The 19,597-nt window shown below is 38.8% G+C and overlaps 1 protein-coding gene across 2 annotated transcripts in view; it reads right to left on the bottom strand.

Annotated features, from left to right (window-relative positions):
- Positions 1–894: 894 nt before the first annotated feature.
- The window catches only part of LRRC49 (leucine rich repeat containing 49), a 208,775-nt gene continuing 190,072 nt past the window's right edge, over positions 895–19,597 (bottom strand). For both annotated transcript variants that reach the window (XM_073650816.1, XM_073650817.1), the window contains 5 exons: positions 14,364–14,601; positions 13,881–14,066; positions 10,656–10,765; positions 8,608–8,731; positions 895–1,663 (listed from right to left, as the gene is read on the bottom strand). In XM_073650816.1, coding sequence (XP_073506917.1) covers positions 1,460–1,663; positions 8,608–8,731; positions 10,656–10,765; positions 13,881–14,066; positions 14,364–14,601 — 862 coding nt within the window. In that variant the 3' untranslated portion in view covers positions 895–1,459. The remainder of the gene's footprint in view (positions 1,664–8,607; positions 8,732–10,655; positions 10,766–13,880; positions 14,067–14,363; positions 14,602–19,597) is intronic.

Raw genomic sequence — 19,597 nt, 5'->3', positions numbered from 1 at the left:
AATGTGCTTCCAGGCCATTGAGGTTAAGTGCATTACTTATGGTTTTCTTTGAATCAATTGTACCTGCTGGTTCCAGGTCTTTCTGTAGCTCTCCACAGGTGGTCCTTGGCTCTTGGACAACGCTTTTCATAATTCTTTTCACTCCTCTGTCTGAAATCTTGCACCTGGTCGTGGCCGGTTTATGGTGAAATGATGCTATTTCCACTTCTGGATTATGGCCCCGAGAGTGCTCTCTGGAACATTCAGTAGTTTAGAAATTCTTCTGTAACCAATGCAATCAGTATGTTTTGCAACAATAGAGTTGCAAAGGTATTGAAACAGCTCACTGGTTTTATCCATCATGAGATGTTTCTTGTGTGGCACCTTGGTAATGAGACATCTTTATATGCCATCAATTTAACCAACTGATATTTTTCACTAAGTGGCAGGATTGCTTTCCAATTACTGATAGATTTCAGCAAATGTCATGACTTTTCATACCTCTCTTTCTTCAGGTGTTCAATACTTTTTCCCTGTACCATTCTCATTATTACACATAACTTAAGTTATGAACATCTGTGGTTTGATTTCTTTGCTTGTCTGTATTGGACGGGTTGTTACCGACATTCTGGCGAGAATTTCATGTCAATAACACCTTTACAAACACATTTACTTAGAAAATTGGTGAAGTGTTAAATGTGTGCCCATATATATATTTGCAGGGTCTTCGTATGACAAGTGTGTATATGTATATATATATTATACATATACACATGTATATACATACATACATCACACACACACTTGTCATAGGGAGACCCTTCGAAAATAGGCAGCTTGCCTTGTACAGCCCTTACTGCCATGCGTCTTCAGCAAAGATAGGTGCAAGTATGTACACTGTTCAGTTCCTTCACATTTTTAAGTAAGTTTTTGAGATTTATTCAGGTAAAAATGTTAAATACATAATTACAACTTCTTTTAATAGTCATGTGAAGCATAAAAGACAAATATAAATTAAAAATAGAGTTAAATATAAATTAAAGTAGAAATGAAAGGCAAGTCTTTACTAAATATGTAATCAAGAGCACTCACAAAATATTACAAAGATTTTATTTTAGTTTTTTTTCTCCAACAAAAATTCAAATCCAAGAAGTTAAATACTTTATATAAAGGTAACAGTAGGCCATCTGTCTGATCTCTTCCAAGTGTTCTTGAAGTAATGAAACAGTCAAAGCAGATGACTTGCTTGATTCTAATATTCAATTACCTGGTAATAAACAAGTCCAAGTAATTTGGTGGAAAAACAAATTCATTTTCGTAACACTGCAACCGCTATAAAATAGAAAAATGCAGGAGATGTAAAAGGAAAGAAGGCAAAGTTGAAAAAAATAATATACTGGTGAGAGTACCATACCCATACTGAAAGGTTTCCATGCCTTAAATAAAATTGAACTGTGCAAATATATTGATGGTAGGAAGGCTACTTTTGTTCGGAGATCCTCTGTAAGCACTGTTTCATGTAGGAGTTCTTGTCCCGGACCTCAATCACTGCATCTCTGACCAGTTCAATGAACATCTGGGGCCACAACTTCTGCAAAGACTCGTTCTTTAAGCTGATATCATTGGCTTCATTCACAAGGTCCTTCACGTAGGCCTGGCAGAAAGCTTTCTTCTCGGTCAATTCCTGTGTAGAGAGCTTATTGTTATTAATGATGAGCAAGTAAAAGAACAACAGACGCTAGCATTAGTTAGCACTTTAACACACCATAAAGACACCTTGTGCGGCTCTTAGGAGACCCTAAGAGAGAAAGTTTAGACCTGGTCGGTCCCTTCCTATTCGTTACAAGAAGGGTAGAACCTGTGCAGGACTCCCCTAAGGGTCACAGAAATGGCACATCTTTCCTTCCCATGTAGCAAAATCCAGCAATGGGGGCTATGATCTTTGCTATGCAGACTCCTCATCTATACAAATATTTTTTTTAAATCAAATAAAATAGTAGTGGAAGCACCAGTGAATAAAGGACATCCAACAAGGAGCTAAAATGTTGCTTCATACTTCGATTTATCCATTGGAGTGCTACTTCTACCATTTTATTTTACTGAATCAAGTGGATCTTCATAGTTAGGTTCCCTGAGGCTCTGCACCAGGACACATAGGGAATAGGGGATAGAGGATGATTTATTAAAGCTGTCTAACTAGTCTACAAAAACTCACTAAGACATGTCCGTTTTTGATCCACGTCAGATATGAAAATTACCCATACCCATTACCAATATACAAATCACAGAAAGCACAAGGATGGCATCACTATACTATCTGTGAGAAACATTGTAATGGATAGGAGAAACTTTCCAGTCTTTGTTGTTTGTTTTCATCTGTGAAAAATTATTGATGAAACACTGACAAAACACTAATGACACTAGAATCCAAAATACTCATGAGCGGTCCATGATTTTACATACGAGAAAAATCACGAACGTCTGAATAAGGCCTTAGACCTTGCAAATGTAGACTAGATAGTCATAAAATGTGCCCGATTTATCATAGTGGTGCCTGCTGTTATATAAATCTGGTTTATTTTTAGCCTTTGTAGCCCAAGTTTACACCACTGATTAGTTGGCTTACTTTGGTCAACTAAGGTGAGCCAAATTGTGGCACAGTTCCAATGCAATGTTGGCACTGCGGATCACATTTCAAGGCACACCCTGATCCCAGCCACTTTATGATAGTCCACATACCATGTCTAAAACACATAATAAATGTAGTGCAAGGCATGAAAAATAGGGCTTTAGAGGAAACTAAAGCTGGCTATGCACTTTAGATGGCTGTCAATCAAATGATGCTTTGGCCAAAAGCCATTTCAGCTGACTCTCCCATACACAGGAGCCGAGAGAACAATGCGGTCGGCAGTCCGAAATTGAACATGCATGATGGACATTTCCTGCAACCATCAGACAGGTGGCGCCACCATACACGCAAGAACATCACCCGAGTCCTTCAATATCGGCAAGTTCAGCCGACAGTCTAATGTGTATGGGGGCATTAAGACATATCTCTGCTTTTGTTTTTTTGCAAATATCCTAGCGCCACCTATTTTTAATACTAGATAAGCTACACACTTCTAAATTGTATATAAACTACAAATCAGGGCATGTACTGCTACAAGCCCACTAGTAACAAATGGTGGCATTAATAGCTGCAATAACAGTGCTTAGAAGGGCATAAAAGTGACAACTATAGACCAGCTACCCTATCTATGTTACGGTCTGTGTTTAAAGTGCCATTCCGGTGTATTTTTTTTATTTCAGCACACAAAATGGTATCACTAATGTCTGTTCCCTATGTGTAGTATTACCGGTTCCAGTCTTCTGTTGTTACCGACGCCATTCCGATACATATGACCGGTTTTGTGACTAATTTGATGGCTCCAGGGTTTGCTAGGCAGACCGGAAGTCACTTCTCAATATAAGACTCAGAACGAGGCTCTCATGGACTTACACCGAGATCAAATGACTCTTAGTAGGGACTTTCGGTCAATCACAGTTGCGGTAACAAGATGGTGCAGAGGGACCAGAGCGGCACTGGCACCAGTAGAACCATAGGGAACAGACATTAGTGATAACACTCAGGTGTATATATATTTTTTATTTCAGCACCAGAGTGGTACTTTAATGAACTTCTGTCATTCTATCCAAAAGCAGTTGATGTCCCAGAAGGCTCTGTAGTAACATGTATACTATAATATTATGTTAATGCATTTTAGTTTACTAGAAATATTAGTCATCTATTTATTATTCAGACATAATCAATGTTAACACAAAAGTATGGTAAAATTCAATTTAACAAGGTATCATTATACCATTTCAATCTAATATTGTATATTTGCAAAATAAACTACAGTTTATGATTAAAATCACTTTTGCCTGAAATTTTACAGTCTGATAATGGAGTTATTTATATTGTATCAGGATCCATTAGACATGAAACCAAAGTCAATGACGGTGGAAGGTGGGGGGTTTGTTTTGTTCGTGCCTAAAAGCATTAGATCATGGCTTGGATCATCGAGGGCGAGCGTGAGAATCAAGTTTAAAACACGCAAAATCCTTTCAAGCAAATTATTATGGTAAAAAGTGCATTTTTTCTTTGCAAATAAAATCAACTGGGGATCCTCGTTAATGGGCATTTTGTGGCAAATCATATTTAGTTTGTTGTTTTACTGCCAAAAAGGCACAGTTCTTTACAAGTTTTCTTGAAACTTGAAAATGTGAAAAAGTGTACAGACAACAGTAGAAGGAATAAAAACAAAAATATAAATATGTTATATACATACACACACAGATATAATATATATATATGTGTGTGTGTGTATATAATATATATATTTTGTTTTTATTCCTTCTACTGTTGTGTGTGTGTATATATATATATATATATATATACAGTACAGACCAAAAGTTTGGACACACCTTCTCATTTAAAGATTTTTCTGTATTTTCATGACTATGAAAATTGTACATTCACACTGAAGGCATCAAAACTATGAATTAACACATGTGGAATTATATACTTAACAAAAAAGTGTGAAACAACTGAAAATATGTCTTATATTCTAGGTTCTTCAAAGTAGCCACCTTTTGCTTTGATGACTGCTTTGCACACTCTTGGCATTCTCTTGATGAGCTTCAAGAGGTAGTCCATACAGATCTTCTCCAGATCTTTCAGGTTTCGGGGCTGTCGCTGGGCAATATTGAGTTTCAGCTTTCTACAAAGATTTTCTATTGGGTTAAGGTCTGGAGCCTGGCTAGGCCACACCAGAACCTTGAAATGCTTCTTTCGGAGCCACTCCTTAGTTGACCTGGCTGTGTGTTTCGGGTCATTGTCATGCTGAAAGACCCGGCCACGACCCATCTTCAATGCTCTTACTGAGAGAAGGAAGTTGTTGGCCAAAATCTTGTGATACATGACCCCATCTATCCTCCTTTCAATGCGTTGCAGTCGTCCTGTCCCCTTTGCAGAAAAGCACCCCCCAAAATATGAGGTTTCCCCCACAATGCTTCATGGTTGTGATGGAGTACTTGGGGTTATACTCATCCTTCTTCTTCCTCTTAACACAGCGAGTGGAGTTGATACCAAAAAGTTTTATTTTGATCTCATTTGACCACATGACCTTCTCCCATGCCTCCTCTGGATCATTCAGATGGTCATTGGTGAACTTCAAACGGGCTTGGACATATGCTGGCGTGAGCTGGGGAACCTTGCTTGCCCTTCAGGATTTTAATCCATGACGACATAGTTTGTTACTATCGGTAATGTTTGAGACTGTAGTCCGAGCTCTCTTCACGTGATTGACCAGGTCCTCCAGAGTAGTTCTGTGCTGATTCCAGACCTTTCTCAGAAACATACTTGCCACACGAGGCAAGATCTTGCAGAGAGCCCCAGACTGAGGAAGATTAATAGTCCTCTTGTGTTTCTTCCATTTTCTAATCATTGTCCCAATAGTTGTTGCCTTCTCCCCAAGCTGCTTGCCTATTGTCCTGTAGCCCATCCCAGCCTTGTGCAGGTCTACAATTTTGTCCCTTGTGTCCTTAGACAGCTCTTTGGTCTTGGCCATGGTGGAGAGGCTGGAGTGTGATTGAGTGTGTGGACAGGTGTCTTTTATACAGGTAACAAGTTCAAACAGTTGCAATTAATACAGGTAATGAGTGCAGAGTAGATAACAGGCCTGTGAGAGCCAGAATTCTTGCTGGTTGGTAGGTGATCAAATACTTGGTTCATGCAATAAAATGCAATTTAATCGTTTAAAAATCATACAATGTGATTTTCTGGTTTTTATTTTTAGATTCTATCTCTCACAGTTGAAGTGTACCTATGATAAAAGTGATAGACCTCTCCATTCTTTGTAAGTGGGAAAACTTGCAAAATCGACAGTGTATCAAATATTTATTTTCCCCACTGTAGGTGTTCAAAACCTGAGTTAAAAACAAATTGAGCAAATACCCTGCAGTAAATAAATAAATAGCAAAAATGCATAAAAATAATGTAGGGCACTTAATTAACATAATTTTGATAAACAAAAAATCTAAAAGCCACTCCACCACATCAAGGCGACCCTATCTGGGACGGTCCTAACCTCTAGTATTAAAACCTTACTATATGTCAAATGATGTAAATGTGAATAAGGGCCGAGCAGCACCGAGACCCCAACTAATGGACACCCAGTCTTGGGGAGCTATATAAACATAATGTCCAGTTCAAAGAAAAGGGAGGCCACACCCTTATTTAACTAAGTACCCTATGTAGTGATAAGCGCAAGTACTTGTTACTCGAGTTTGCCTAGAGTGCTCAGATATGCATAAAGTATCGTGAGATGTTAATGTCCCTGCGCCCGCATGCTTGGCAGCTGTTAGACAGCCACAAAACATGAAGGGATTGCCTGACGAAAACACGGGCAATCCCTGCATGTTTTGTGGCTGTCATACAGCTGCGAAACACGCGGCCACGACAACACGAACATGTCACTAAAGCACCCGCGGTACTCTGTGCATAGCCGATCACCCTAGGCAAACTTGAGTAACAAGCACTTGCGCTCATCACTAATCCGATGTTATTTTCATGTACTATTGCTATTTATTTACTGCAGGGTATGTGCTCACTTTGTTTCTATCTTCGGTTTGTCTGTTTAGTGGTCAGTGTGAACATACGCCTACATGTTGCATGGATACCAAGTTATATTCCAGTTCATCTCTTTAGACTATATAGGTGTTGTGAACTGGTATTTGTAAGAAAGTCTTTTTTTCGGTGATGTATCTTCCTATTTTGGTCTCAGGAGATCTACAAAAATCAGGCACATTTGTAAGATGCCAAAAGTGAGGATTTTCTGTATGAAAACAATTCATATACTTATGATATCTTTGGCACGATGAATAGGACTAGGATGAATAGTTCTGGCATAAGATCAGCTGGTTCTGGCCTCATTCACAGAGATGGCTTTTTAAATACAGAGACACTGATTATTGCATCTATCTATTCATGGCATATACACAACGTATTACATGTCTTCGGGTTCCCAGAGGTCATTTGTATGAATAGCATTTTGCCTTTGTGTTGAAGGTTTGTGATTTTGCTCTTACATTCCCTTTCTCTTCACTGCCCTTAATTAACCCTTGTGTTATAATTTATATTGGCAAGAAAAAGGACCTTGAATAATTATAACTCTAGCAAACAATTTACCTCTCCTTTTTAGCGAATGATGTGGATTAAACAGCTAAATTACTTGATATTGTGATTTTTAGTTCATTTCCAGATCCAGGAGAGTGAAGGTGTTGTTAAAATATATAAAAAATAATTTATTAATGTAGAGTGACTGGTATTTTAATACATTAACTGATACTATTAGCCAATCAGACACAAACCTATACACAACTAGTCCCAAACTTAGTGTCTGTCTGGTCAGGAGCTCAAAAATGATATACAAGTCAGTACCCACAGGGAATGATTGCCGCTGTCTCCTTTCCTTGCCATTCGGCTGCTATGTAACTCATCTCCATTACGGCAGAGTTATGATCTATGAGTACGGTTAAGGCCTCATTCACACGTACGTGTTTAAACACATGTGAAAAAAATGTTACTGGTGTCATCCGTGTTTTGGATCAGTGTATGGGCCATATATCCATTTTTACCATCAGTGTCATCGGTATTTTTCATGAATAAATAAATTAAAAACCTTCTCTTATACTTAGAATTGTTTAACACAAACACCACACAAATGCCATCAGCGTGCTGTACGTGTTTTTTTACCAACCCATAGACTTGTATGGACCCTTTTCATTCGTGCTACCGGAAAAAAACAAACATGTCTCCATGAGTTTTGCATGGACACACGGTCCGTGAAAAAACATGGACATGGTATAGCACCATAGATTACAATGGGTGCAGTCCGGTGTCACACACACACCTATAGACTTGTATGGGTGCGCGTGATCTGAATATCGGAGCTACTCACAGCATGCTGTGATTATTTTCTCATGCCGATTCGGCTTGAGAAAATAACCTCGGCATGAGAAAATAGTCGCAGATCTCCACAACCACAAAGTATAACAATGAGCCGAGTGTTATCCGATAAAACATCAGATAGCACTCGGCCGTGTTATATGCCAGTGTGAGCGAGGCCTAACACAACTAAAAAAATAAGGTGTAGACTAAATAACTACTGAGGAAATTAAATTCATGTAAGTATCAGTATGTGCCTAGCTGAACTTGGCTCAGGACTGTCCATCCAAGGCTCTTCTGAAGCCACTTATTGAGATGGATCATATCTAGGTTGTCATGACCATCACCACTGGAGAACTACATAGAAAAACCAGCCTATATTAGGATGAAATAGTACATAGTAGTGTTTAACAGCAATATCTTTTATATGGGCATTCATGTACAAGGCCAATATTGGATAACTGTGAAAACAAAAGTTGGTGCTTAATCAGGTCTCTATTTTCATATTTTTCAGTTTGCAATCCTCTGAAGAAAATGACAGATGCAAACAGAAGTCTTATTTTTATTCGCATTAGTTTTCATAAATGAACCCACTACTACTAGGTGGCACATGTCGTTTTATGACTGTACAAGTTTACCTCTATCTTCTCATTGAGCAGATCCTGAGGAATGTACTGTAATGCTGCTCGGGTCGGGGTCTCTCCACCACCTATCAGAACCTTCTTAGACTTTGTCTCTAGTAGTTGATGGAATGTTTTCTTTCTTGAGAAAAGAATACACAGATAAATTAATGTTAATAGGATGAATATGCACAGGAGGCACAAAAACAGGAACTGAAAAGTGTACCACAAAATACAAGAAGAAAATTACATTGAGAAGAAGCAAGCTCCCGAGCCAAAAAGAGAGGTCCATGTATGGGAAAAATAAAATATCAAAAAATGGTTTATGCCCATTATTTAAGAGCACTTAGTTTATATATAGAAATAATCTATAACTACAGCACATTGCACAGCTCAAGATACAGTCTGTAATATAGTCCAGAACTACATACACAATTCTGTAGGTTTTAGAGGTAAAATCTCCCCACATTCATCCTTGCGTAATGTCGCACAGGGCTTGTGCAAGCATTCTGCATTTCTCTGAAATTGTCTCTACATCAGGAGCTGTACAGTTTGCTGATGTTACGGCTACATTACATGCTCACGGATGAGCTATTAAAGAGAACCTTCCGTGTCCAATAATGCTGTTAATCTGCAGATATAATGTAAATGTAGCATTATGGAGGTGCCCAGTCTCAGTAATGAAAATGTGACACTAGTGAGAAATTTATCTTTTTTCCTCCACGGAGCCACCGGCTTTCAGTCTTGCAGGCATTCGTAGAGCAATTAGAGCCATCGCTCACAGCACTGACAGCAGAGGATGTAAGCATGCTGCGGCACTGAGAGCTCAGTCTGCACTGATGCACCGCATAACCGGCTGTCAGCCCGTACTGGGGTTTGCCTACATCTGCCACTCAGTACTGTGAGCGGTGACTGTAATTTCTCTGGGCTTTCAGTCATGAAGCCAGCTTCCTGCAGGAATATAGTTCAATTTCTACCAGATGCCATACTTTTAGTACTGCAGACCGGCATCTTCATAACGCTATTAACCTGCAGATTAACCCTATAGCTGCAAGTTAATAGCACTTTCGGACATGACAGGTTCCCTTTAATGACGTAACTGACCACAAATTTGCCAATTGTATCCACTGATAACCAGCAGAATAATAAATGCAGCTCTGGGTTAAAATATAGTTTACAAATCCTTATTAATAAAGTAAGTACTGCAATTTTTTTTTACAAAATTGTAAACTCCATACATTGGAAAATTAAGTTTAAAATCTATGGACATTTTTTGACACGGTAACCACTACCATATATGAAGTAATTATTTCTAAGAATAAAAAGAAAAACAAAAAAATGTTCAATAAGTTTCATGCTGCAATCTAAATCCTTTCATTCATTCATTTTCAGACCCTCTAATATGTAGTTTGCGACCTGCTCTTAGATTCAGACTGGGCATGTCCCTTCCAATAATGTAACCCCTAGTGAGGATTTTGTGTCCAGGATGCTGCTGCCTTCACTAGCTCTCCAGTATCAGCACATCTTCATTCTTGTACTGTTTTCTCTTCTACACTTTGCTGACACAATGGTAAGGAGTGTGATGTCTCACTCCAGTCAAATTTATCTGACTTCTCCCCTCCCTGAAAACTTAGATGCTTTTTTTCACTTTGGACACATAGATCGGCTTTGTATAACTTCCTTCTCTCACTACTGGTATCTCTAATACCGGAGCAAAGTGCTGTTAAATCCATGTCAGAAGCAGCAGGACAGCCAGCTTTGTACTGGCACATTTTGCAGTAACAAATATGAACATCCCTTTTCAGTAAATTATGTTGGGGGGTTGAGGGGAATGGGTTGATAATTCAAGATATCCGAACTCTAAATCCATTACTATTCTATATAGTTAAAACACTTAGAAGTCTGTTTTTAAATGCATAAGAGAAACCTAAAAATAGTAGTACATCTTAATCACGTAGAACAGTGGTCTTCCTTCCTACTTTTTAGTAAAAAAAAAAGTGACATAAAAAGAATAACGGCTGAATTATGAAATATTTGTAACAAATGTCTGAAATGTAGATATGTACCTGGAAGCACCCAGCAGGGCAGTGAGTCTATACTGAGGTAACTCTGAAGTTGCAATATAGGCAAGAATTCCAAAAAGTCTTTCTGACATAACTACATCATTTTGAGTAACCTGCCAATACACAAAAAAAATAAGATGTGAGACATTTACAACTATTGCAAACAAAAAGCACAGATCTTGCTTACTTAGGACAGACATTTGTGTGTGAATCTGTAGTCACAATGTGAGTGCAGACTGTCGAATCGTGACAGTGTGCAATGAACACAATGCCACGATACCCATGTATTCACGGTGCGGGGGTGATGTCACGAGACTGCATATATGAGAGAAGCCAGGTGAGACTTTTTGGCATGTGACCACAAGTATGAAAATCACGGTCACTTAAGGGACAATACCGTAGATCACGAGCTACCAATAGTGACAGTCAGCCGTCTCTTGTGCACAGGATTTCTCCAGAATTTCTGAATCTTTTGGTATTATGTACTGTAGATGGTGGGATATACAAAGTCTTTGCAATTTTACGGTGAACATTTTTCTGAAATTGGTACATAATTTTTATGCGTAGTTGTTCAGATTGGTGAACCTCTGACCATCTTTGCTTCTGAGAGTCTCTGCCTCTCTAACATGCTCGGTTTATATTGAAAATTGACCCTTACTATCATTTACTTTTACAGCCTTTTGTTAACCCTGTCTCAATTTGCTGCCATCAATTCCTAATTTTTTTTCAAATGAAATGGAAGAATACTTAACTTTCAAGTTCTGATGTGTGTTCTGTTGGGTATAAAATATGACTATAAGAGGTGGTCTATGGTTAAAGGAGATTTCAAAGTCATTGCATTCTTATCTTCTTTACATTTTACACAGCATCACAACTTTTTGGGAATTGGGATTGTAAGTAAATTCCAAAACACTTTTAATTAGCAATTGACAATAATTTTGTGTAGGGAGGTAATCTGTATAGAATTAATTTTATATATAGATATACTACATATTTAGAGATACAGTTATATCGAATGTACTTACTTTTTTCATTTCCTTATTTTGAATTGGGAAAATGAGGAGAGATTCGAATATTTATATACATATATTTTTTTACTTCATTTTCTACCGTATGTGTGACTGCAGGCTTATGAACCACCCCGGTGCACGCAGTGTGCGCTGCAGGGATTCGCAGTTTCTGAGCCGGGACCGGCAGGTACGTATGTGTTATGCATACTCCCAGCCAGAACCCGACTAGTGGGCACAGCCTCGCTCCGTACACTGGACGGCTGCATCACTAGATGGGACGTGGCCTCACTCCACACAAATGTATGTAGAGAGGCTGCACCCACAAGTCGGGTTATGGTCGGGAGTATGCATAAAGCATACATCACCGCCGTTTCTGGCTCAGAAACCGGCAAATCTGCACAGCACACACTGGGTGTGCTGGGAGGATTCATAAGTCAAAAATTACACAGGGTGACTGCAGACTTATCATTGTAGATCGAACAACCCGTATTTAAGCTCAACCTGCGACTTAGCTTCATAGGAGTATCAAGATGGCAGTGATAGGAGCCTTAGATAGGCTGTCATAGTAACCCATTGGTGACCAACAATCACATTGTTGGAAACCATTTTGAGGCGGTGCGTATGAGCACTGTCAACCTCACCATCTAAACGCATATATAAATGGTCAAAAGCTGTGATCAGGGCTCAGCTCTGCCGCTGATGTTCAACACAGATGCCAGACATGTAACATAGCCGTGTGTGGAGAGAGCTCAGCTCCTGATCATACAGTCAGTTCCGCAATCATGTATATTTATAGAATTATGCATTAAGAGGTTCAAAGTATTTAATAATTAATTTACAATGACATTTCATTTTCTTTATTTATTGTGTTACATTTCTGGAGAACTCCTTTAAAGGGAATCTATCAATAGGATAAAGCCTCCTAAGCCATCTATATGGGCATGAAGGTCATAGGAAGCTGAATAACATGATACCGTGATATCTGTGATCCGATTTCTTATTCCAGAGAATTCCACACACTTATTAATATGTAAATTCCCTGTTAAGATGTATGGGCCGAACACATACAGTGGGGAAAATAAGTATTTGATACACTGCTGATTTTGCAAGTTTTCCCACCTACAAAGAACGGAGAGGTCTGTAATTTTTATGGTAGGTACACAGTGAGAGACAGAATCTAAAAAGAAAAACCAGAAAGTCACATTATATAATTTTTATTGCATGAAATAAGTATTTGATCAACTAACAATCAGTAAGAATTCTGGCTGTCACAAACCTGTTCATTTTTCTTTAAGAAGCCCTCCTACTCTGCACGCATTGCCTGTAATAACTGCACCTGTTTGAACTCATTACCTGTATACAAGACACCTGTCCACACAATCAATCAATCAATCACACTCCAACCTCTCCACCATGGTCAAGACCAAAGAGCTGTCTAAGGACACCAGGGACAAAACTGTAGACCTGCACAAGGCTGGGATAGGCTACAGGACAATATGTAAGCAGCTTGGTGAGAAGGAAACAACTGTTGACGCAATTATTAGAAAATGGAAGAAACACAAGATGACTGTCAATCTTCCTCGGTCTGGGGCTCCATGCAAGATCTCGCCTCATGGGGTAAGGATGATTCTGAGAAAAGTCAGGAATCAGCTCAAGAATGCAAATTAATTAAGTAAAAATCATATAATGTGACTTTCTGGATTTTTTTTTAATGTTCTGTCTCTCACAGTTGAAGTGTATCTATGATACAAATTACAGACCTCTCCATTATTTGTAAATGAAAAAACTTGCAAAATCGGCAGTGAATCAAATACTTATTTTTCCCACTGTATCTCCCTTAGAATCTTCCTTCAGAGCTTATTTTAAAAGAAAGGAGGCATTACCAGTGTGAGACATGTAATGACTAACAGTTTGCTCTCCTGATCTGCATGTCTCACACTGGGAACTTCCCCTTTTATTTAAAATAAGATCTATGGGCTGGACAAAGATATCCCTGAGAATATACCTCTAGAGCTTAACAGCTTATTTACATATTAAGAAAAACATATATTTCTCGGGAATAAAACATTAGAACGCAGATATCAAGGTGCCGTTTTATTCTGCTTCCCATGAATAGCATTCCCATATAGACGGCTTAGGAGGGTTGATCATACTAACAGATTCCCTTTAAGCTAGAATATGAAAATAAATGAGAACTTGTTAACATGCCTTGTCTTACCTCATTGTCATTAACTTTCTGAATGTTGAAACTGTTCAGTCTGAAAATAACATAATACTTCCAAAGAGTAAAGTTAACAACAGGGTTTCCCTGAGGCTCCACCGTCAACTGATCAAGACGACGCATCTGAGCTAAAGCATTGAACTGGTTCAAGGTGATCAGATTGTTTTCCTTAAATTTAAGGTGCTGTTAAAACAAATGAAAAGAAGTTAATTTGCAGTGAAATTCCAGCAATAGAGATCCGCAACATATAGAACACCGATATCAACAGGGACAGAATAATTTATAAGACAGGCAAACATTTATAGGAAAATATCAAATATGTTCTGTATCTACAAATATTATATCCAGACATAATACCCAACAGGCTTTACATTAATTCATACATATTCCTATAGATTTATTCTGTACAAAATAAAAATCAATAACATAAAATATACTAAACAATTACAGCATCCAAGGCTTCACTGTCTTCATACTTACCGTTGCATTAGGAAACTTGATTCTTATTTTTGGCAGAACCTGAAGAATATCTTCAAAATTTATAAAAGTGAAAGAGATAGTGTTGACTGAACCAGCTGTCTGTACACTCCACGTCCGGTCAAGAGATTCAAGAGCTCCCAGGCCATAAAGGGACAAAGTATCTCCTTCCAACTCTACAAGATGTGAGTCCACCACAGATAGTCCTTGCACGGCACTGCTGAGGACAGTATCAAGTGATCTACAGTGGAAGAAGATGTGATCATTAATATTTAAACAAGGTTCCAATACCTTGAAAGGTTGACAACCCAATTAACTTTCTAAAAAAAGATTTATTCTGTAGAACAGATTGTGCAGTTGAGTGATTCACTTTCTTAAACAGATCAATACAATGATAGCGAGCAGACCATGCTTCAAGTGCTCTACTCTGTCTTCTTAGATGATCAGCAGTCAGAGTAGAATGCAGAAGATGATCGGAGAGATGTGTGACAGATGAACAATGTACCAGAGTGCAGCGACGTTCATGGCCATAGGAGAACTATTAAGTGACCCTGTGATTGCTACTTGGGTGATCTAGATCTATCACAAAGCGGAAATCGTTTACTACTATAGTAACGTATGAATAACACCATTGTAAGGTAATTAGAAGATTCTACAAGAAAATAAGAAAGTGCTCACTGTATTTTGAAAATGAAAAGATAAGTCTTGGGGGCTCGAAACCCAAGTGTTAGCTGAGCTCACTTTGGGGTCCGGGTTGTGTTAAGAACAACGCCTGATGTAGTTGGTTTAAAAGCTGCTGTTGCAGACTCGGATGTGGCACCGAGTACCCTTGGGAGTGAAGTATCTGTGGGAGTCGCTGGTAGCCCTCCAGGATACTTTTAGGCAGCACCACTAATTCCAATTAATATATAATGGTGTAACCAGTATTACAGCTCAGCAGACAGTATCACGCATGATGGGAAATCTGATGGTGTATTTAAGCCTTTCTGTCTGCTTTCCATTGAATTTCTCATTCATTCATAGAAAAAGGGACAGAAAGAAAATCAGTGTATCTAAGCCTAACAAGTGTGATACTGTTTGCTGAGCCATGTATCTAATCCCATCATGTGCGATACTGTCTGCTGAGGTGTAATACCGGTTGTCCCATTATTTGTACCTTCCTTGGGAATTAGTGGCTCTGCCTGAAACTAGCCTGCGGGCTAGCCAGCGATACCTATGGATACATCAAAGTAACGTACATAGAAATTTGAGTCGAACTTTCCCTTATAAGCAGTCAGTGCTTTAAGGATGCCCATCGGCTCAGTGCTTAGCGTTACCCAGGATCCCAGTGATGTAACGTATCAATATGACCAAAGGCAACATCTCCATGACATTTGTATGTTCTCCCTATATTTTCAGGAGATTCTTCTGTGTAACAAACTAAGAGGATCCAGCATGGAAAATTAAATCCTGGGTAAATAAAACTTCACATTTATTAAGCATAATTAATACACTCCATATATATAAAACTGGATGTAGAGACGTAGCAGGCCTACGGATTTCAGCATAAAGCCTTAATCATGCTCATCATTACTGAAAAGCGTAGGCCTGCTACGTCTCTACATCCAGTTCTATCTATATGGAGTGCATTAACTGTACTTACTAAATGTGAAGTTCTACTTACCCGGGATTTAATTTTCCATGATGGATCCTCCTCGTTTGCTGCTCGATTACTGCAGGAGTTGCTCTGACTTGATCCATGTGAGGCTTCCTGGACCTTCAGACTGTGTACATCCAGACCAGAGAGCTGGCACACCATATCTTTTACATTTTCTTCTGTGTATTCTGGACTTTAGTTCAGTATAAAATTAGCATGTGTATACTGTACATCTGCGATTGGGAATTAGATTGTGAGCCCTACAGAGAAAAAGTGACTGACGTAAGTAGTGCGAGTCTCCTTATAATGCGGCAATGTGGGGAGGTACTGGGAAAGCAATGGGAAATAAGAAAAACAATAGAGAAAATCACTTTACAGACCGTATTAGATACCATTCTTACCTAAATCTAAAAAAAAAGTGAACAAAATGAAATTGAAAAACTTTAGACCTGTCCAACATCCAACACTCTCGGTGCACACCAGGAGCAGGCATTTCCATGAAAAGTCTCAATCACACAACGTAGCAAATATGAAACGTTGTTCTGCCATCACAATGATCCTCAGCCAAACTTTCAGTATTTGAGTCATCAGCCTTGCATTCACCCAACTAAGCCTGCCTGCAATGCGGATCGTATTAATTTAGCTCATGTTGGCACATAAATTCAGCTTCAAGAAATTACAACTTGGCAAGAACATATAGGATTTTTCCAAAGTAATGTTTTTTTTGTTTAGTTTAATGAGGGGCACATCCAACTGAGAACAAATCCCAGTTCTATTTCCAGGTCTATACAATAACGGGCCAGTCATTTCCTTTTCCCCTAAAATGTATTGCCAAACATACTTGGTAAGCGCTTATACAGTGTTGTCTTGACGTTAATACGATAAACACTCTTCAGAGTGCAGGGCTTTTTCTTTTAGATTTAATGGCAGCTTACGTAGGATATACAATAGCCAATAGATGACGTCAATTAAGGTCATGGTGGAGGGGACCATTACTGGAATGAGGACTACTGGGTATTTTAAAAGGTTGGGTTTTTTATGGTGGTGGTGTTTTGTCTATTTTAGTAATGCTGTAATGGAGCTGCCTTGGATCATCACAACCATCCATATTAATAGGTGCACCTATGTTCTGCTTCCAAGCTAGCCATCAGTAAAGCATGGTCATTTTTTGTTTTGGAGCTGCCTTGGATCATCACAACCATCCATATTAATAAGTGCACCTATGTTCTGCTTCCAGGCTAGCCATCAGTACGTGGGCGCCTGCGTCATCGCCGGGGGCGGGATTTTACTGCATACCTAATTCTGGCCGGCACACTCTGATTGTTCCCGTCCTGGCAGCATCTCGGACGGGCCACGTTGCCGTGGTTTCATGGGAGGTGCGCTTGTTCCTTCCTGGCCACATGTCATACATGGGCGTCCGCGTCATCGCCGGGAGCGGGACTTCATTACGTACCTCATTCTGATTGGTACACTCTGGTACATAAGGTGTCCCCTTTCCTCATGATAGCCACGCCTCCTGACGAAGACACTTCCGGGCGAAACGCGCGTCGAGGCTGCCTTGCACTCCCAGCATTCTCTCCCACGCTGCCTTGGACTTTACTGACATGACCCATGGTAATGGAAGCTCCATGTCTGTTTCTATGACTCACTGACATGTATATCTTATTGCGCAATTATCATGATTACAGTCTATTTGACAGCGTATAACCATTCTGATACCTACCTGCATGTATTTTATATACAGGATTATTGGTTTTATGCTAGACATGTTCTCAGCTTCCCCTAGAGGATTTGCAACCATTATTATCTGATATGGTCAGTATTAGGATTTATCATCCACTGGCAGCATACTTACACCACTTATGTATTGAATGCTATCCTGGGGTGCTAGTCTCTCTGTTATATTATTCATCTTATTACATTGCTCTTTAGCTGTCTTCTCTCCCCCTCCCCTGCTGTCCTCACTTTGTACTTTATTATTTATATATATATATTGATTGTAATTTTTATGATATTTATATTTTTTCCAATAAAGAATATTTTCTCTATTTTCCCTTATATGTGTCTGTTTGGAGAATATTTATCAAGAGATTTTATTATCACTTATTTCAGAGGGAAAGGTTTCTCCTCTCTCCCATTGAAACTTCTTTCTCCAGAATAGATCTTTTAGGTTTTGCTTTTATTATAGGGATTTGCGGACCATGTATTATATGGTAGGCAGATAGGTTTTCTAGCCATCAGTAAAGCATGGTCATTTTTTGTATTGGAGCTGCCTTGGATCATCACAACCATCCATATTAATAAGTGCACCTATGTTCGGCTTCCAGGCTAGCCATCAGTAAAGCATGGTCATTTTTTGTAAAAAAAAGGATGCTACCAGGAAAAATAAGATCAGCCAGAGAAGTTAAAGTGTCTTAAATAATAATCTAGCCCCTCATTTGTATTAAATAGATTTCAAGACCTTGAGAAGTCGTACATATTACATACGTAGTCCCAGCACAGTCACATCAGTCTTAAAGGGAACCTGTCACCATGAAATTGCCGTCCAACCTGCAGGCACCATGTTACAGAGTAGGGAGAGCTGAGTAAATTAAACTATTGTTTTGTGAGAGAAAAATATGTATAATTGGGTTTTAATCATGTAAACCTCTGCTCTTTCTGTGGCGTTCAGTCCAGTGGGCAGTCCTATCAGTGACTGACAGCTATCTTTATACAAGTGTACATACAGATTAGCTGTCAGTCGCTGATAGGACCACCCACTGAGCCGAAAATCCCAGTAAGAGCTGAAGTTTAAATTATGAAAAAACAGGTTTTACTGAATCTTTACTCAAAAAACTATATATCAATCTACTCACCTCCACTGCTGTATAACATGGTGCCTGCAGATTGGACGGTATTTTAATGATGACAGGTTCCCTTTAAGTACAGCAGTGTCAGCTTAGCAGGCCTCCGTTTCCAAGAACATTTTCAAACAACACATATAATGGAAGTACCATTAGTGTCAATCCACACATATTTACATTTTTAGATTTTTTCATTTATTAGATTTTCTCATTGTATATAAAAATGTCTTGCAGAAATTCCATTACATAACTGCACTTTGTTCTATGTTGCTGGCACACTGAAATCCCCAATCAATGAATGTCACACATTGACAACTAAAATGTGAATTAAAAGATCACTGCATTAATAAGTCATTTAAAGGGGTATTCACCATCTCCAAGATACTATCCCAATATATGTAGAAGGTGTAATATTATTAATATTAGCAAATACCTCCAATTAGAAATGTAGTAGAGTTCTTCTGATTCACTATGTCGCTTACCCCAGGGGATGGCAGTAGCCTATATATCCATGGTTACAACCACTAAGAGTTGTCCAACTGTCACTGTATGACTTGTCGTAACCATGGATACCTAAGCCAATGCAATGCCCTGCACATGAGGTAAGTGACATAGAAAATCTGAAGAACTATACTAAATTTCTAATGGGAGGTATTTGCTATTATTATTATTATTATTATTATTATTATTATTATGACACCTGCTACATATTGGAATATGATTTTAGAGATGGCAATACCCCTTAAATGTATTCAGCT

The sequence above is a fragment of the Phyllobates terribilis genome, unplaced genomic scaffold, assembly GCF_046119375.1.
Source record: "Phyllobates terribilis strain yellow unplaced genomic scaffold, ASM4611937v1 Scaffold_11__3_contigs__length_659146591, whole genome shotgun sequence".
Lineage (NCBI taxonomy): Eukaryota > Metazoa > Chordata > Amphibia > Anura > Dendrobatidae > Phyllobates > Phyllobates terribilis.
This window is presented reverse-complemented; position numbering and strand designations above follow the sequence as displayed.